This window comes from Falco peregrinus, chromosome 5 (genome assembly GCF_023634155.1).
Source record: "Falco peregrinus isolate bFalPer1 chromosome 5, bFalPer1.pri, whole genome shotgun sequence".
NCBI classification, from domain to species: domain Eukaryota; kingdom Metazoa; phylum Chordata; class Aves; order Falconiformes; family Falconidae; genus Falco; species Falco peregrinus.
The window spans coordinates 23589360-23606099 of record NC_073725.1 but is presented as its reverse complement, the minus strand read 5'-3'; the positions used below and the strand labels follow the sequence as shown (position 1 = coordinate 23606099).

At 37.2% G+C, this 16740-nt stretch overlaps 1 protein-coding gene across 1 annotated transcript in view; it reads right to left on the bottom strand.

The window, feature by feature from the left end:
• POU6F2 (POU class 6 homeobox 2) overlaps positions 1-14092 on the bottom strand; it is a 253430-nt gene extending 239338 nt beyond the window's left edge. The window contains exon 1 of the mRNA XM_013298398.3: positions 13835-14092. Within this exon, the coding sequence (XP_013153852.1) occupies positions 13835-14000 (166 nt within the window). The 5' untranslated portion in view covers positions 14001-14092. The remainder of the gene's footprint in view (positions 1-13834) is intronic.
• Positions 14093-16740: the final 2648 nt, after the last annotated feature.

Genomic DNA, 16740 nt, shown 5'->3' with positions numbered 1-16740 from the left:
GGTGGTTTGTTTTGTTTTTTTTTTTCCACAAGGCCAAACGCACGTTCCTTCACAATTCCTTCATATCAGAGCTGACTCCTGATTCAAAATTCAGAGCAGGTCCAGCCAAGCCCCTCAGGAGTGGCTCCTTTTTGAGAGGGGTTAAACAGCCTCACACCCCATTGGTTTCAATGGGAGATGAAGCCCCCCCCACATTACATGGTCCATGTATGGTTTGCATACTGGAGCCTGTTTCATGTACAAGATACCCTTACAGCACAATCCAGTGTTTTTATTTTTGTTGCTTAAATCAAAGAAGTCAGAAATGAGTAAAACAGTTTTACTCCATCCCACTGTCAGATTCTCATACTCCTTGCTAGCAAGAAAGAGGTGTGTAATTCCAAGACAAGAGGTGGCAAGATCCAGGTGACATGAAAATAATACATACCACACAAGAAATCCTCAGAAAAGTTTCATTCATGGTATCCAATAGAGATGCCAAAAAAAACTTGCTAAGGCACCAGTCTTATTTTCTTTCCTGAAAAGCTAGAAGCCTGTACAAGCAAAGGGACTTCACATTTTAAACAGATTCAACATCCTTCTCAGGACTCCACTTTACTTAGGCAGTTGAAATTGTAAAGAGCTAAATCCTTCCCTCCCTCACCTTTGGGGGACCCACATTGAATATGGTATGACACCAGATGTGAAAATAAATGCAGCTTTTGGCCCACCCATTTCAGTGAGGATTTTGAGCACAGGATACCTAGACAGACAGGCAGTTTACTTATTATCATTTCAGTTCTTGGTCCTCTACAGCAGTGTTTTCCAATGTGGGGTATGTGTACTCCAAGAGATGTGCAAGACAATCCATTTGGGTGCAGGAAGAAAATATTTTGTACCCCAATAAAATGTAAAGATATTATTTTAAATCACGTTTATTTCATCATCATCTCATCCTTTTTTAATATCTATTCTGGTGTATGCTTTATGATGTACATATTACTACAGCAGTACAAATACATATATTTTATAAATAAATATACGTATGTTGGAGGGTGCATGCTCAAAATCTTACTGACAGAGGCTTACAACGAAAAAAGTTTGGAAACAACTTCTTTACAGGTGTTGTTATGGTTTACTTGAAAACTGTCACACCAAATTATTTTACTAGGATTAAGAAAATTGCTTTTCAAACTCTGTCTCTAGTAATTAGTACGTTCATTATTAACCTAAGCCCTATGAAAACAACAACCAGGACAACTGCTTCTGCAGTCATGTCCCCTTCCTTTATAACTCAAACACAGAAACCACCAGTCAATTCACTGGAAAAGTTATCTAGAATAGCACATAAAACGCCACATTACAAGTTTGCAGAATGGAAAGATGAAGGAAGAGACTGGAAATACGTCCTCGGGCAGCACGCATTATCACAGCTCTGGTTTCCAGAAGAAGAATATGTTTCAGACAGCTGTCTGCACAAAAGTGAATGGGATTACTAATAGGGTGCGTAACACCCATGTGCCAAATCAAAGACCTCGTGTGATGTAATTTAAATACCATCTCTAGGTAACCCTACCAGTACTGTATGATTTTAGTCTGTATTCAGGTATGTGTACATAAGCTGTTAAAATTACTTCCTTTATATTGATACTATGCTGAATTCAGCCTCCTGAATCCTTACCCGAACAAAATTTCTGAGGATGAAGTGACCAGTGATTGAAATCCTAAGGAGTTTGAGTGGGCCAAGATTTCATCCCTGGAGCTCTTGGACATCTCACTTTTAAAGGGGAAAGGGGAGGTGAATGCATTTTAAAGTTATATTAAAACAACGCCATTTAGAATAACTCACTGTTCAAAATATTTGCTAAATAATAGTGTGTGTTGTTTTAAGCAAACTTCTTTATTTCTTCAAAAACCAGTTTTAATGCCTCAACAGTGTATTACTAAATACACTGACAAAACATCTCAGAACTAACATAAACGTGCAATTTTAATGCCTTCTAATCACACAAATCAGCACAAGATTTTTGTACTTGTGTATGACCTTCTTCAAATTATCCCTCCATTTTGGCTGAATCGGAATAAGCGTGGGCTATTTGATAAAAAACACTAAGTGTGTGAAATGAGGGGCCCTCATCGCTTCTGCCAGACTCCTCTTGACAGAATGATGATAGAAGCATCACATCCCTGGGAGAGTAAATGCAAACTGACAAGAGATGAGCCTTTAGATGTTGAATATAATCTTGAATTGTGCTTGAAGTGTCTTATTATCTTGTCTTTTGATGTCTGAAGGGGTGGCTCATTGTTAGAAAAAGGAAAGCCCTTGCACATCTTTGCCATCTTTAAAAATTGTTTGGCCTTTAACAACTGCTTTTCCAACTAATGTCCATTTCTCCTGACAATAAATATGGCAGGTCGTCAGCAAGTGACAAACAATTTACTTTACATGCCAAGCTTTTATGGTTTTTGAGAGTTCATGTGGAAGCATATTTTAAAAAGCAGTAGGAAATTAGCACCATTACAAATGTTAAGATGGCTGCTTGTGTCTAGTTCACTGTGTGGTTATTCATTACTGCTATGTTTCTGTTTTAAAGTCCTGTCTTTCCTGTATTCAGACTGCTGTTAAAGTTCTTTATTTATCATTGACTAAAAATAGTCAATGAAAAATAAAGAGCAAGAAGCAATTTTCTTCTGCTCTTAAAAAAGCACTATTACAGATACAGTACATGGCTAATGCATAAAATCTTATTTATTAATCATAACAAATCAATATCAGTAGTAGTACGGCACAGTTTACCTGTATTGCAGGCCTTCACAATCATATCACTGTTTTTTCCACCTTCAACCAGCCTTTTTTTTTTTTTTTTCAAACTTAAAAGTTTAATGACAAATCAGATCAATATGATTCCTTAGCAACTAAATCACAAGCACACTAGTTTTTCCTGTCACAGCACCAGTTTTGCGAAAGCAGTCAAGTTCTTTTTTCAGGTCTCCGTCACTCTGAGAATCCATAAGAATTCTCAAATGGATCATAAACTGTTACAGGGTTCAGGTTATTGTATCATTATAAAAACGTATTGATACAGTACAGATGACAAGACATGCAGCTCTTGTGCTAGTCTATTACAACCATCTGAATACCATAAGAAATATCAGATATAAACAAAATAAAACAGTCAGCAGTAAGCTGTCTTTTAGGGAAACCTTTTTTTTTAAAAAAAAAAAAAAACAAACACACAAAACCAAACTGTTCTAACATGGTTTGAAATACAGCAATTATATGAACCCACAGAAAAGAGAATAGAAAACCAAGAGAATACATTATTAGAAATAACCAAAAACCTGACCAGAGCCTAGAGATCTAATTTCTTCTCATTTTTTTTTTTAAATCACTGCAAGAATGGGCCTGATTCTACTCCCTGTGATAAGCATGAATGTTTTGCTCCTGAGTTCAGACAGAATATAAACCAAACCCCTCCCTCCACCCCCTCCATCTCCCTTCCAGTATTGCCCCAGATAGCCCCACTGCTGCTGCTAGGAGGATGCACTGTGTGTTGTAAAACGCCAAAAGCATACCAGCTTTTACACCAAACAGGGGTCTGCTGCCACATGCAAGCTTGAAATATGTAAAGTGCTATTCAAAATACACCAGCCATCATTTTACACAAATGAGATAACGGCCATGTGGGAAAGGGTCAGCCCCCAAACTCAATCCCTTTGAGGTCCAGGGTCACAAGCTGGAGTCCTGCAAATCCAGAGTTGCTCATTGAGTAGGACATCTCATCTGAGAAAACCTTTGCATCATCTGGTCCCTCTTTTATTCATTGCCTCATAAAAGCGAAGAGATGTGGGGGCTGGGGGAGAGCGAGCAGGACCAGCTGATTGAAAGATTTTTTTTTTTTTCTTGTCAGCAACTGTTATGAGAAGGTTCACTGTGCTGTATCCATGCAGTTAAAATAAGGAGACTCTGAAAGCAATGCATCAAATCCCAGCAATAGAGCCACACAAGGGTTTCCTCTGCAGTGATCATACCAGGGGAAAAAAACAAACCACAACTCCTCAAGTGACTTATGCAGATGCTTTTCTTGCTGGATATTGTCATTAAATTTACCGTGCTTATGAGAGTAAAGTATATTCAATTAGTAGAAAAAAAAATTAAAGTATTTTCAATTTCTGATTGCTTCCAGTTGTAAATTTCATTTTTACTTCAGAGAGATTTGTGGCTTGCAGTCCCAAATATTTATGATTACAGGCAAGGAAGCATAAGAAAGGAGGAGAAATATCAAGCCTGTACATTTACAATCACCTTTGAGCTCATACATATCTATCTAATTCCTGCCCCACCTCCACTTTAATCACTTCTGATTTTTCTAGTTATGCTTTCATTTCAGTAGTAACTACCATTTATGGTCCTTAATTATTTTTGAATGCTTAATTATGATAATCCTCTCTACCTGTCCCATAAATATCCCCTAAAAACTTCTCTGTATTTATGGAAGCTCCACATAGGTGCCTACACCATGTCACCTCTGCCCACAGCAGGTCAGATGCTGTTCTGGCCACGGTTACTGCCTGTTCCCCAATGGCAAAACAGCAGAGGTGGAGTTACAGAGCCTTTGCAATACATACGCATACCTGCACGGTGTAACAGAAACCCACAGTAACTCTGGGACTGGCTCAGTAATTCAACTTTTGTTAAACATAAAGGCAGCATAATTACAGAGTGGTTGATCATTCCTGTCAGCCTGCTTGCTTTCCTGATTTTAGCTCCAGAACACGGGAAGCTGTAGAGCAGTGACCATGTTGGAGGTGGAGGCCATGGACTGGCATAAAAGTATTGATAGGATGAACACCCTGTTGAAATCTATGATGTCCCTGTGTACGTGATGGACAGTCACCCGAGACCTGTCAGGATGTGGCCTCACGTTTATTCAAATCACTGAGCAAACATGACATCTCTATACCACGTGAATAAATCTTAATTGTATGCAAAACACAAAAACTGCCCCATGTTGTATTTGCTTAAGAGATTAGACTGAATTCAAATTATCTTTCTTCCTTTCCAGTTAACACTGTGCTATCTCAAGAAATAATTACACATACTTAATAGTACAGTATATTAAAGTATGCCTTAAGGTATATTAACCGAAAAGCAATTCTGGCTCCTTGATTAAACACAGGTTTTAGATCATCCTCTTCAAGGAGCAACCCCCCGCAAATGCTAAGCTTCAAACAGCATGTGGAAACCTAAGGCAGACCTCGACAGACAGAGGCAAAATGTATTCAAGGGGACCTGAGCAACAGCTGCCTGTGCACAGCTGTATGCACACACTAAGAAGCAGAAGAAGAGAGGGAACAGCTCCAAATCTGGCCATAAAGAAGGAGAGGGGCAGAAAGGAAAGGTGGCACTTTAGTTTTTACTGACCCTCTACTTTACAAGCCTTAACATTTGTGGGGAGAATAACAGGCTAGGCTGTGCATCTCCTGTGCATCCAGTGCAGTCTGGGAGAGGACTTCCTTCTGCTGGAAGGCAAGTGACTGCTAATAATTCTTTATTCAACAACATAACAAGATTTTTAAAAGCGGGACTATGTCAGATAGGAGACTGTGCTAGAAAATGAAAATGACTTAACAGAATCTCTAATGGTTATCATACCATACAACCACCACCCAAACTGAAAAGCACAGAGATATTTTTAAAAGCTAGTACTAATGGTTCTATAAAGTCCATGCTAGTTTTCAAAGTGGTAAACTCACGATAGATTGCTGCAGAAAATAGTGTTCTCAATAGGAAAACCTTTCTTATTCATGTAACATTCAAATCTTCAGAGTAACATGGAATTGGTTTAGGACTGATTTTTTTTTTCTTATTGCATTAAAATAAATTACATCATATTCCAGTCACACTGCCTGATAATTTGTATATATAGTTACACATTTATTAAATATATTTAACTTATGTAATCACTTTCAAGTAGCATGATTGCTCTGTTTTCTGAGATGTAACGTTTTCCTTAAGACAACTTCAAACTGTTCTTAAATTAAAAAGATAGTTTACCTTTCTGAAAAGAAAGGACATCTGATAAGAAAAACAAAACTCCCACTCTCCTAACAACTCTTCTTTATATTCTAAAATAAAAAACAGAAATCCAAACTACTTTTAGGAATAGACAGGCAGTATTTCAGTGTTAAACAAACACATTTTAGAGTGGCAGGGGTGTTGGCAGTGCCTTGATTTGGTAGATGTAGATATTCCTGGAACATCTAGATTTCATGTTTTCTGAAAACTTAGCCAGATGGGATGAGGTACTATTCTTCTCTAGATGACCTCTGCTTTCAGAGTAAAAAGGCTTGCTTCCAAGAGCATCAAAGCAGTATCACAACGTAAAGCAGGACATGTCTCAATACAAATCTTCCTTTGTTTTACACTGACATCGATTTTGATTTTTATATGGTGGAAAAACAGAAAAGTGAGGCTTCACACTAACAAATATCAAACCATTTCCATGACAAAATAATATTCCTGTTGAAACCCACAAATTATGACACATTTAATTTTATTCTGCTTTTGCCCCTGCTCAGCATTAATTTTCTCATTTAGTTGTCATTTGAATGTAACTTCTACAACTGAGCTCATCAGAAATGATTTTTTAACTAGCAAAATAATGTTATTTTGGTAATACTAAGGTAGTACTAGTGGTAGTCATATAAAAAGTCAGAAAATTACCCATTAATGGAAGAAGCATCAATATACTGAATACACATTAAACCAAAGTATAAAAAGCCATAAAGCAGATCTTCCCATCCTCTGACCATTGCTTCACAAATCAGGATGATGGATGCAACAGAAGAAACAGCTTATCAAGGAAAAGGAATTAAAACAAAGAAGAATCCACAAATGTCAGAAAGAACAAAACCTATGAAGACAACACAACAAGGAAAACCAAGCACTACATAGGATATTAAAGAGAAAAATGATCCACATGAGAATGGCAACTGTTACTATGAGCTTCTTACAGCTACCTCTGCCTTTGGATATTTTTAAAAAATTTATTAACCTGACAGCAGGAAGCTTTATACAGATTGCCCCCTGACAGGGTGCCAGCTTGGTATGAGCACTTGCTATCTCTTTGTTTAGCATAAGGAAATCAAGAGAGGTGTTAAGTGGTGCCATGTGCACATTTGGGCAAATCTAACTTTGCCTTCGTCTGCCTCACTTGCACATTTCCATGGAGAGCTTGCTTAATCATGTGAAGTCCAACAGACACATCCAATTCTCCTTCCTTCTCTTTCCTAAGTTTGCTTCCTTTTTAATGTGCAAGTGTCTGATCTATTATTAATCTCAAAACAAACCGGCAAGGATCTCAATCAAAGAAAGTAACAGTTCTTTCACAAATTACCTGTTTACTGTCTAGTAGCCGGCAAGTCCCCTTTGAAACAGCCAGCCATTTATGTTGCTTTTAAACAAGTTTGTTGTTATTTTTATAACTTCAAAGACAGAAGAAGATTAACTAATTAAAAATGAACTATTTGTCATTCAGTCATACCAATTACATACTAGGATTTAATTTTTTTCCTTCCCTCTCTAATGTTAGCTATTCCATATATAAATACAGAAAATCAGACCTCAAGCCTATTTGAAGAAACACATAACATACACATCTCAAAAAAATGTAGCAAAGAATTAGAAATTTAGGAGAACAAACAGAATTTCTTTAAAAAACACACAATTAACTTTCTCCATACTCAAAACAGCTTCTGTTGTTTGTTTGCCTTTTTAAAATAGGCTGTCTTTGTCACAATTCAGGCACCACAATGAGAGACTTACTTATTTCCATACAAACAAGGGAATTTATAAGTGGGGCTGCAATATTTGTCCTTCATCAGCCCAATATTGCTTTCAACAAAGGTTAAAGGAGTGAGACTCCAGTCTCCTTAGAGTTGGAATATACATGCTAGCATCAGTGCCACCACTGCCCACGAGCTACCTGCGATACCTAGGCACAGCAGGAACACTGAGCTAAGGATGGATTTTCTGTCTTACCATTGCATCGTGCTTTGTGTTTAAATAGTCCTAACATCTTTTTAGGCTTTAATGGGTATTAACTCCCTGTTCACAAGTGCATCCCCCACTAACTTTGATAAGAACTCCACCAAGGCATCAGACCATAACGTTATTCTGAGTAGTTGAATAAACTCCCTAACTATTTGCAAACACCTATTTAAAAATGCTTATGTCAAATATATCCTTCAGAAATCAATCGATCAGCCAGATCTTCAGATTGTTTGAAAACTTATTTGTTAATTGAGCAAGACACCACTACATTTTACGAAATGGATTTACAAGCCTGTATAATGACCCTGTTCTGTAAACATGTCACCCTTTAATGTTCCTCATTGACAGTCTTTGTAATGAAATAGTGCTCCTAAGCCACAGATTACTCACTTTAAAAGTATCACACATTTAGGCACTAGCAGGATCCTTCCTGTGGCCCTTATGGATGGCATGGATAACCGATAGCGTCTCAGAACAAAGCATCTACAATGTGGAAATTACTGAATAAAATTATGTGAAGAAACGGGAAGCTTTATAAGCAGATTAAACATATTTCAAATGTTTGCTGCATCTAAAAGAAGACTGTGATTTTAATATTGAGACCATTTGGGCTATGAACTTCCCTATCAGAACTAAAATATTCACTAGAGCTTTAAAACGCAGCAAGAGTGACAAACACACATTGCTTGCTTTCATTGAAATTACCAATCCTTATCAAAGTGTTCCTGATGGGCAGAGATCTTATAAGGCCTTTAAAATTTGAGGATATAACCAAAACACTGAGAATCATCCTTAAATACATTGATGAAAGGAAAGCTCTTAGTCTGAAGGCCTTTTTCCCCCCACAGGCGAGATATGCTGTTAATGACGATAATGTGAGCTTCCTCACAGCAACCTGCCAATGACCTCTGCTCTGACCTGCAGAGACCACTGTCTCAAGAGGTAAAAGACAATTTAGTCCTTTATCCTTTGTAACCGAAATTACTCCAGTGCCATAAATTCTAATCAAGGCAACTCTGATTAAAAAAAAAAAAAAAAGAAAACAAAAAAAAACCACACACAAGAAAAAAAAGATAACGTATGTTTCCTTAAAGAGCAACACAAGGGTTCTACTAGCAAAACACAATCAGCTGGGAACAACTTCGACCCTGTTCCGCTACAGCATATATGCGTATGCTAATACGGAAAGATCTGTGCAGTTCTGAAACATGGGTAACAATATGGGAAAGAAAAACAAAATCCCAAAGCCAATGCAGGGGTTTGGAAATAAACCCTTGTTTATGGAAATGTGTGCATATTCCTTTAACTCTCATATCCCCACGACGTATTTCAAGCATACACAGCATTATGAAAAAAGCAAAAAACTGGTAGTGAACCAAATGAAACCACAGTCTTCAGATCCAGCACAGCAAACCTAAGATTTAATTTCACTGGAACAAAACCTTGCCAGAAAAAGAAAAGAAAAAAAAAAAAAGGTTAGCAGTCAATTTTTTTGTCCTGCAATTATTAAATAGGAAACACTTGTGCTCCACAATTACAGCCTTCATCTTGCACTTACTATATACTTACAGCTTTATTTATTTCAATAAGTTTGATGCGTAGCACTACAGGCTCGAGCTCAAAAAGCAACTTTTTATAACGCAGTACATGCAAGAGCATTCCCAGCTTTTTTACCATCATCTAATCATTCCATAAACTACTTTCAATTAAGGATGAATTAAGGACTGGATCTAACTGCAGGAAAGCCAGCCTCCATCCACAGGGCTTTTTGGTGCTTGGAGTAGTCACTGCTTTCCTGGGATTTTTACCGTACTGAGAATTTTATGCATGCAATATCCCTGGTGTCTATATCACTTGTGAATCTCAACAGTTATAATACTACACAGCTAAAAATGAAGGGTTTTTTTTCCTAAGATTTTTTTCAGACCAATACGTCATAACTTACTCTAAACTTGTTTGAAGGTATCGTATAAAATGGCAACTATGATTACATAATTTAGTATCTAATCCCAATGTGTTTACCCAAGTGAAGCTACTACTTAGCATTAACAAAAGCTTTCTCTAGTAGAAGCCGTGGCATTTGGCCTGGGTTACTATTTTGAAGCATATTGCAGAGTGAGGCAAGCTGATCTGAAAATGACACCAGGAATGTCAACAGCCAGGTTTAGTCTCTCTGTTTCTTAATTACATCATATGATTAAAATAGGAGATACTGCTTCACAAATATTTTAAAGAGTAAATAACACTCTACAACATGTTTTGCAAAGCAACTTCACCTTATACTGCTCAGCAAAACTGGGATTTCTGTAACTGAAACACTAGCTGTGCTAACTCCACACTTCAAAATTGTACTTCTGAGCTAATCTGTTTCAGGATATCAGTATTTTACACTTTAGAAAGTATTTTTCACCATTGTTTTTAACTCCCTTCTTGTTTGACAACATTTCCGTATCCAAAGTCTTTTGCACTCAGATTCCGAAAAGTGCAGTGGTACAAATGCATGAGGAGAGTATTACAGATGCAACCCCCCAGACTACAGTAGGACAGCCTTTTCTTTAGAAAACAAACAAAAAATCCAGCAAAAAAACCCAGCCACCACCATCACCAAGAGAAAGCAAGCAAGCAAACAACAAGCAAGCACAACCCCTCTAATCACAGCTGCTCCTGTCATCACTCACAGGTAACAACTGCACGGCAGTGACAAAGTGCATCTTCCCAGACACCTGTGCACCAGTTTCAGGTGGGAGCTATTTCAGATCATCAGAAACTTATCCCAGTTTATGCTGGTATTTCCGAGACCCAAGGAGCTACAGTGTTCATCTGCTTTGTCACTGATAGCAAAGCACCTATAACAGAAACGAAAGTTTACTGTGTATCTTCGTAAGTAAAAACTAAGTACAATTAATTGCACTCCTGCCCTTTCCTCACCTGCAGCAGGGACTATTGTTGAAGAGATGCCATTTTTATGATTAATTGTGCTATCTGCTACCAAAACAAAAAAAAAAAAATACCCACTGTTTCTATGGTATGCAGTTAAATACTGAAACAAGGAAGTTTGAAGTGGATTTTAGGAAAAGATACAGGTGAGTAATGCAGGTCCTTGCAGAAATAAACCCATCCATCAAAAGCAGCTAAGCAGAATGTGTCCGGTGAGAAAGAAGAAAGCTCCTTGCATCTAATCTTTCAGCCATGTTCATCTATATGAAAATAAGACTCATGAAATACTGCTAACATCAACAAGACTCAAATGCTGGCCATTCGTTCCAACTAAATCAGTACATGATTTTCACATTTTTTTCAAAAACATGAAAGTAGCACTGTAGAAAAACTTTGTTCTCTATGGACCTGTCTCCTCCCCTTGACTTTTTAAAATGCTCCTCCCTCTCCTGCTTAACAGATTTTGGGCAAATTTTAACACAGCATGTATCAAATGCTATATTGTAAAAAGAATTTTTTTATCTCAGATCACATGAAACAAACTTGGAGGAGAAAACTGTCAATCTTTATGCCATCTCAGGTCAATAAATCAACAAATAATTTAAGTTCAGAGACTGCAAAGAAAGGCCCAAAGTATGCATTCCTAACATGCTATTCATAACATTAAACAAAGAGAAACAGCTATAAAATAATGGTCCAAATTTATGTATCAAAGCTTTAAACAAAACTACACTTGTTTTAAATGTTTACTGCAAACCTATCTTACAGGACACATCCGTGGCATAAAGGCTGATAATCTTTAAATTTGCTCAGTTTGTATCAAAATAGCCTCACTGTCCTTTATGTTCTCAAAGTTTCTAAAATTAACTGACAAGGGCTGCTGCTAGAAGATCTGTAGCATCGGTCATTACTGTAACAGAACCTCGATAAATGGTACATAAGTTCATACTGAGGCAGTTGAACTATTTTACCTACTTTCGTTTACTTGGGAACATCTTTTTAGCAGTGTAAGAACAAGGCTAGCAAACATCTGACATTCACCAACAGAAAGAGCACAATATATTAATCTGTAGCTTTCTCATTAGTGCTTTTAGGGACATAAATCATATTTGCAGTTCAGAAAGAGACAAGATATTGTTGCACATCATTTCTATATCCCACACAGCAACTCTAATGAAAGTGTCTGTGTATATTTCACTATCACTGTAGAGCATCCAAATGACAATGGCTCAAAAAATATCCTGCATTTTATTACAAACCTGATCTAAAAACAGACATTTCACTAGCCTCAAATTAAAAGTCTGATTTTTGTTTTGTATATACCTTGCTACACTTAATAGATGTACCCTAAACATTTAAGCAAATAAAATACATAAACACAGCTGAAGATATTTATACTGCTCTGGACAGCTAACAGCCCTCTGAATTTTAGACATAATTTTTTCCTGGATGAAATGGACTAAAACAATTATTGTATGCTTTTTGAACATTCAAACTGCTAATGGAAATTATGCTTTCCATGGAAACAAAGATTACTAAAAGGGTGCTTAAAAATGGATGTGATATTCAGTCATGGTCATTCCTGTAACCCAGAAATTAAATTTTAGGATTTTAAAATTATTATTATTTTGCCATATCTGTAGTGAAGTTGTTTAGTAAAACATTTTGTGTTTTTTATCTGTATCTTTTAGTAAGGGGTAAAGAACACTTTAACAGAAAACTGAATGTATTCTTTTGTTTAAAAAAAAAATCTTGCAGCTTTTACTGTAGCTGGAATACTGAAATCTAAACACTGCTACAGATTTTCTTACAGATTATGAAATCAAAACTTGAATCTTAGAAAATGGGCTTTCACCCTTAAAGTGGCATTACCTTTAAACAAGATCTTTTTCCTTTCAACTTCCACCTATAGGATCATGTAAAATAAGGAAATGCTCCATTTCTATTAACGTTTGTCTCAAAGTCACAAATGGAAATAATTAAAAGGAACTCCTGCAGGAGAGCACTTCCTCTAAACCCAAAATGTCACTATGTACCATACAGTGTTGCTCCAGCTCAGACATCTATCAACATCTATCACTCAGGCACGCACCTCAACAGCTCTACTCCCTTTTCTGATTAGAGATCAGAGTTGCTTGAGTTGGCTTACAGGGTGTCATCTGTTTGAATGACAGATGTCTGTGCTGGAGTGCCACTCTTGCCAATTTTGTTTTGATTGTGAAAGGTTACACTTATCTGGCACAATTTAGACTATTAAAAATAAATAAAAATTCAAAAGGTAATTTATCTTTGCACAGGCTTTAGAAGAAATATTTAATTTCTAATTTAAATTCCAAAAACATTAGCTCCATGTGCAGTAGCCTTGATAGCCTCAGTACAGAGTGTGTTATATGGGAATGTTTCTGCTCTTTTCAGCCAGCTTTATCTTTACCATATAAAATGGTAACTTTTCAGTTCAATCCAGCCTTAGAAAAAACTGGTAGCATGAGAGACACATGAGCAGCTAACACAATAAATGTTAACAAACTACTCCAAGAAAATGATCCCCCCCTCTATTTTTTTTTTTACATCAGGGACCACGGATCAAAGGAAAACGTAAAATGCCTTCAACTTGCACAAAATAAGTTCATTGCTGACAAAAGTTTTCAGGACTGATGCTGTCATTCTGGAAACCAGTTGCAATGGGAGCAGAGGGCTGTACGCCTGCATGCTCCAAGCTACCCCTTCGTACTTAGAAGAAAATTGAGTGAACAAAAAAAAAAAAAAAAAAAAAAAAAAGGAAAAAAGAAGGGGGTGGGGGTGGGGAGATTGCTCTTCCGGACAACATGGTAGCAGTGAAATGAAATACCTAGACAGACTTACCGAAGAGCTTGCTGGGAGTGTCCTCGCTGTCATTTGATTCCACAGGCGCAAGCAGGGGCTCATTCAGCTCGTTGTCTGAAGTAGCTGCCTTGTCCTCACCTCTCAACTCTGCATTCATTTCACTCCGCAGTGACAGCAAGGGCTTACTGACTTGTCCAGCTATCATTGGATCCTAGGATGGGGGGGGGGGAAAAGAGTGAGGGGAAAAAAAAAAGTGGCAGCTTTGGTGTGCGTATACTCTCTCTTCCACTCCCTCTCTCTCTCTCACATACACATACACACTCTCTCTCTCTCTCTCTCTCTCTTATCTCTGGCTGCTCCTGCTGTTATTGCTGGCTGCAGTCAAGTGAAGAGCTATTACAGATCCAATGAGTTTTCCATTACTCCCCACCCTATTAAAGCTCAACTAGCATGTGAGAGATTCAGGATGCTTTGGAGAAAAACTTCTATGAAAGCAACATAACCAACACAGCTTTAATTGTGGGATGTGCTTTTTCTTTGTGTATGTTTTTACATCTCACCCTGTCCTTAACGTAGCAAGAAAAGAAATTCCTGTATGCTCCAACGCCACAGAAGAGGAGCCCTGTGAGCACTTCACAGCGATTTAAGGAGGCATCCTTACCTGTACAACATTAACAAAATCAAATACAGTTTCTAGCATTCCAGTGTTTCGATGAAAATACACAGCAGCAAATTACCATTACATACATTCAACAGAGAGACAGATTCTTCTAACTATTCCGGTCTTTGGGATACTACTCCAAAAGTCCATAAACACACACAAACACACATTTTCCTTTTGAAAATAAAAAACAAAGAACCATTTTTTAAAAGATAAAATTAGGGAAGGTACTTACACATATACTTTGCAATTATTCTTGTGTTTGCAACATTATGTCCCCCGTAAAACATTACGCATATATATACACATCTAAATTTTTTCTTGTTGATTTGGATCTGCTTTATCTTCTGCTCATTGAGGACATTTGGGGTCAGGCATTATTTCCAAGCACACTCTATTATTCCGTTTGCAAACTAATAGGCATAATATCATGACAGCACGGAAACCAGAGTGGAAAAAAAAAACTAAAAAAAAAAAAGGAAAGGAACAAGTGACCTTGTTGCGCTCTCTGGCAGCTATTTATTGCAAAGTTCATGCCTAAATGGTTCTTATGCAGAGAACAGGTGACCAGCGAGCAAGTAGGTTGGTTAGCATGTTCCCTCTGTCCCGTCCTCACATTGGTCGATGTTTGCCTATGGGTTTTTTAATGTATTCATGTCTGAAAAGTGAATTTGATATGACACATGATAATCTATGAAAATGTTAATCAATACAAATAGTTTAAGCTGTCATCAAATGCACTTCTTTAGTCAATACTCATATTGCCGAAAACAATGTCACTGTCACCAGGGCTTAATTTGCACAGCACTTAAATATTGGACTCTGTGCATCAATGCACTCCTCTTCAAATACTGTAGGTAAACACATTTTCTCCCTATTTAAGGCTGAAGCACTCAGCACGCATTTAGCTGAGCTGAATCCTCCCTTTTGAATACCTTGATAGGTCCACTGGAGGGCAAAATTAATACTTAATTGAATCTCACAGTCATCAAAATAATCAATACTTTTTTATTATTTATTCTTTACAGTCTGTTGACTGTTTCAAACCTCTGAGGGAATGGTGGAAAGGATTCATGGCTTTGAAACACTGTCATTTAACAAGGTAATTTTCAGTGGGGCATTAGGGGTTGTGAAACATATAATAAAACAAAAATGGTGGCTTATAATAGGAAGAAAGAAAAGAATTATATTTCTGCCATCTAACAAAACAGGATAAATAAAAAAGCAAGTGCGAGAGGAAGCGGGAGAAAGGAGGGGGGAGAGGGAGAGAAAGACTGGCTTTTGAAGGGTTTTATCATATCAAGAGCAGAGCTGAGCTTTCATAATGCTGACATTTCTCATCCTGACAATCCTAAACAAGTGGAAAGGATGAGATCGCAGATATCATCTTTCATCACATTCCCCAGCTTAAGAACCAACATGACAGCTTCTCTCCCCTTTACACTGTTAATTACTAAATAAAATACTGCTCTCTGTCAGCATTAGATTATTGAAGATAGCAACCACAAACATTACTCCATTGTTTTGCTTTGCCTTTTTTTTTTTAAACCAGTGATACCTACCTTGAACTCTTCAGAAAATAAATTAGGCTTGTGTCTACATATTGTAAATATATGAAACATAATCAATTTAATCAATGCGGTCAATCCATGTTATTGTCAGGCTAAATTGCTGGTGATTTATTAATGTTTCATTTACCGTATTTATTAGCCAGCAACAATCTGAACATTTCTTAGATGTTTCTGGGGAGGAAACAGAAGTTAACAGATTTCTTTTGCAGATACTGTAAAAAAAACTCTGACTTGTTTTGCCTCCTATGCATATTGCATTACAGACAGTGTATGGGCAGGCAAAAATTTTGTTTTCTTTCATGTACTAAATAATGTACTTTAGCAGATTTTGCAGCTAAAGGTCACTGCGAACACAAACAGCATTTCTTCAAAGTCTGGGCTGCTGCCCTTGGTTTCAGCAGTTCAAAACTAACATCAGGAGTGCTTCTGTAAAAAATGTGAATCGGGACAAAATTTGATTCTTTTCATCGAAGTATTTTGGGGAGGGAACTAATTCTGTCCACAGAGCTACGCTGCTAATCTGAGGACTAACAACAATTTAATGAAGGATGCTGAATCAGTAGAATTCTAGATTAAAGTCTCAGCTGCCAAATTTTGAAGTTGAATATATGAAAAATAGAAGGAAGAATAATGTAGGAAATGTGACAGCACTGGAAGAAAACTCAGCCCTCAGATGTCAGTGAATTCCCAGCAACTTCAACAGGGCCAGGATT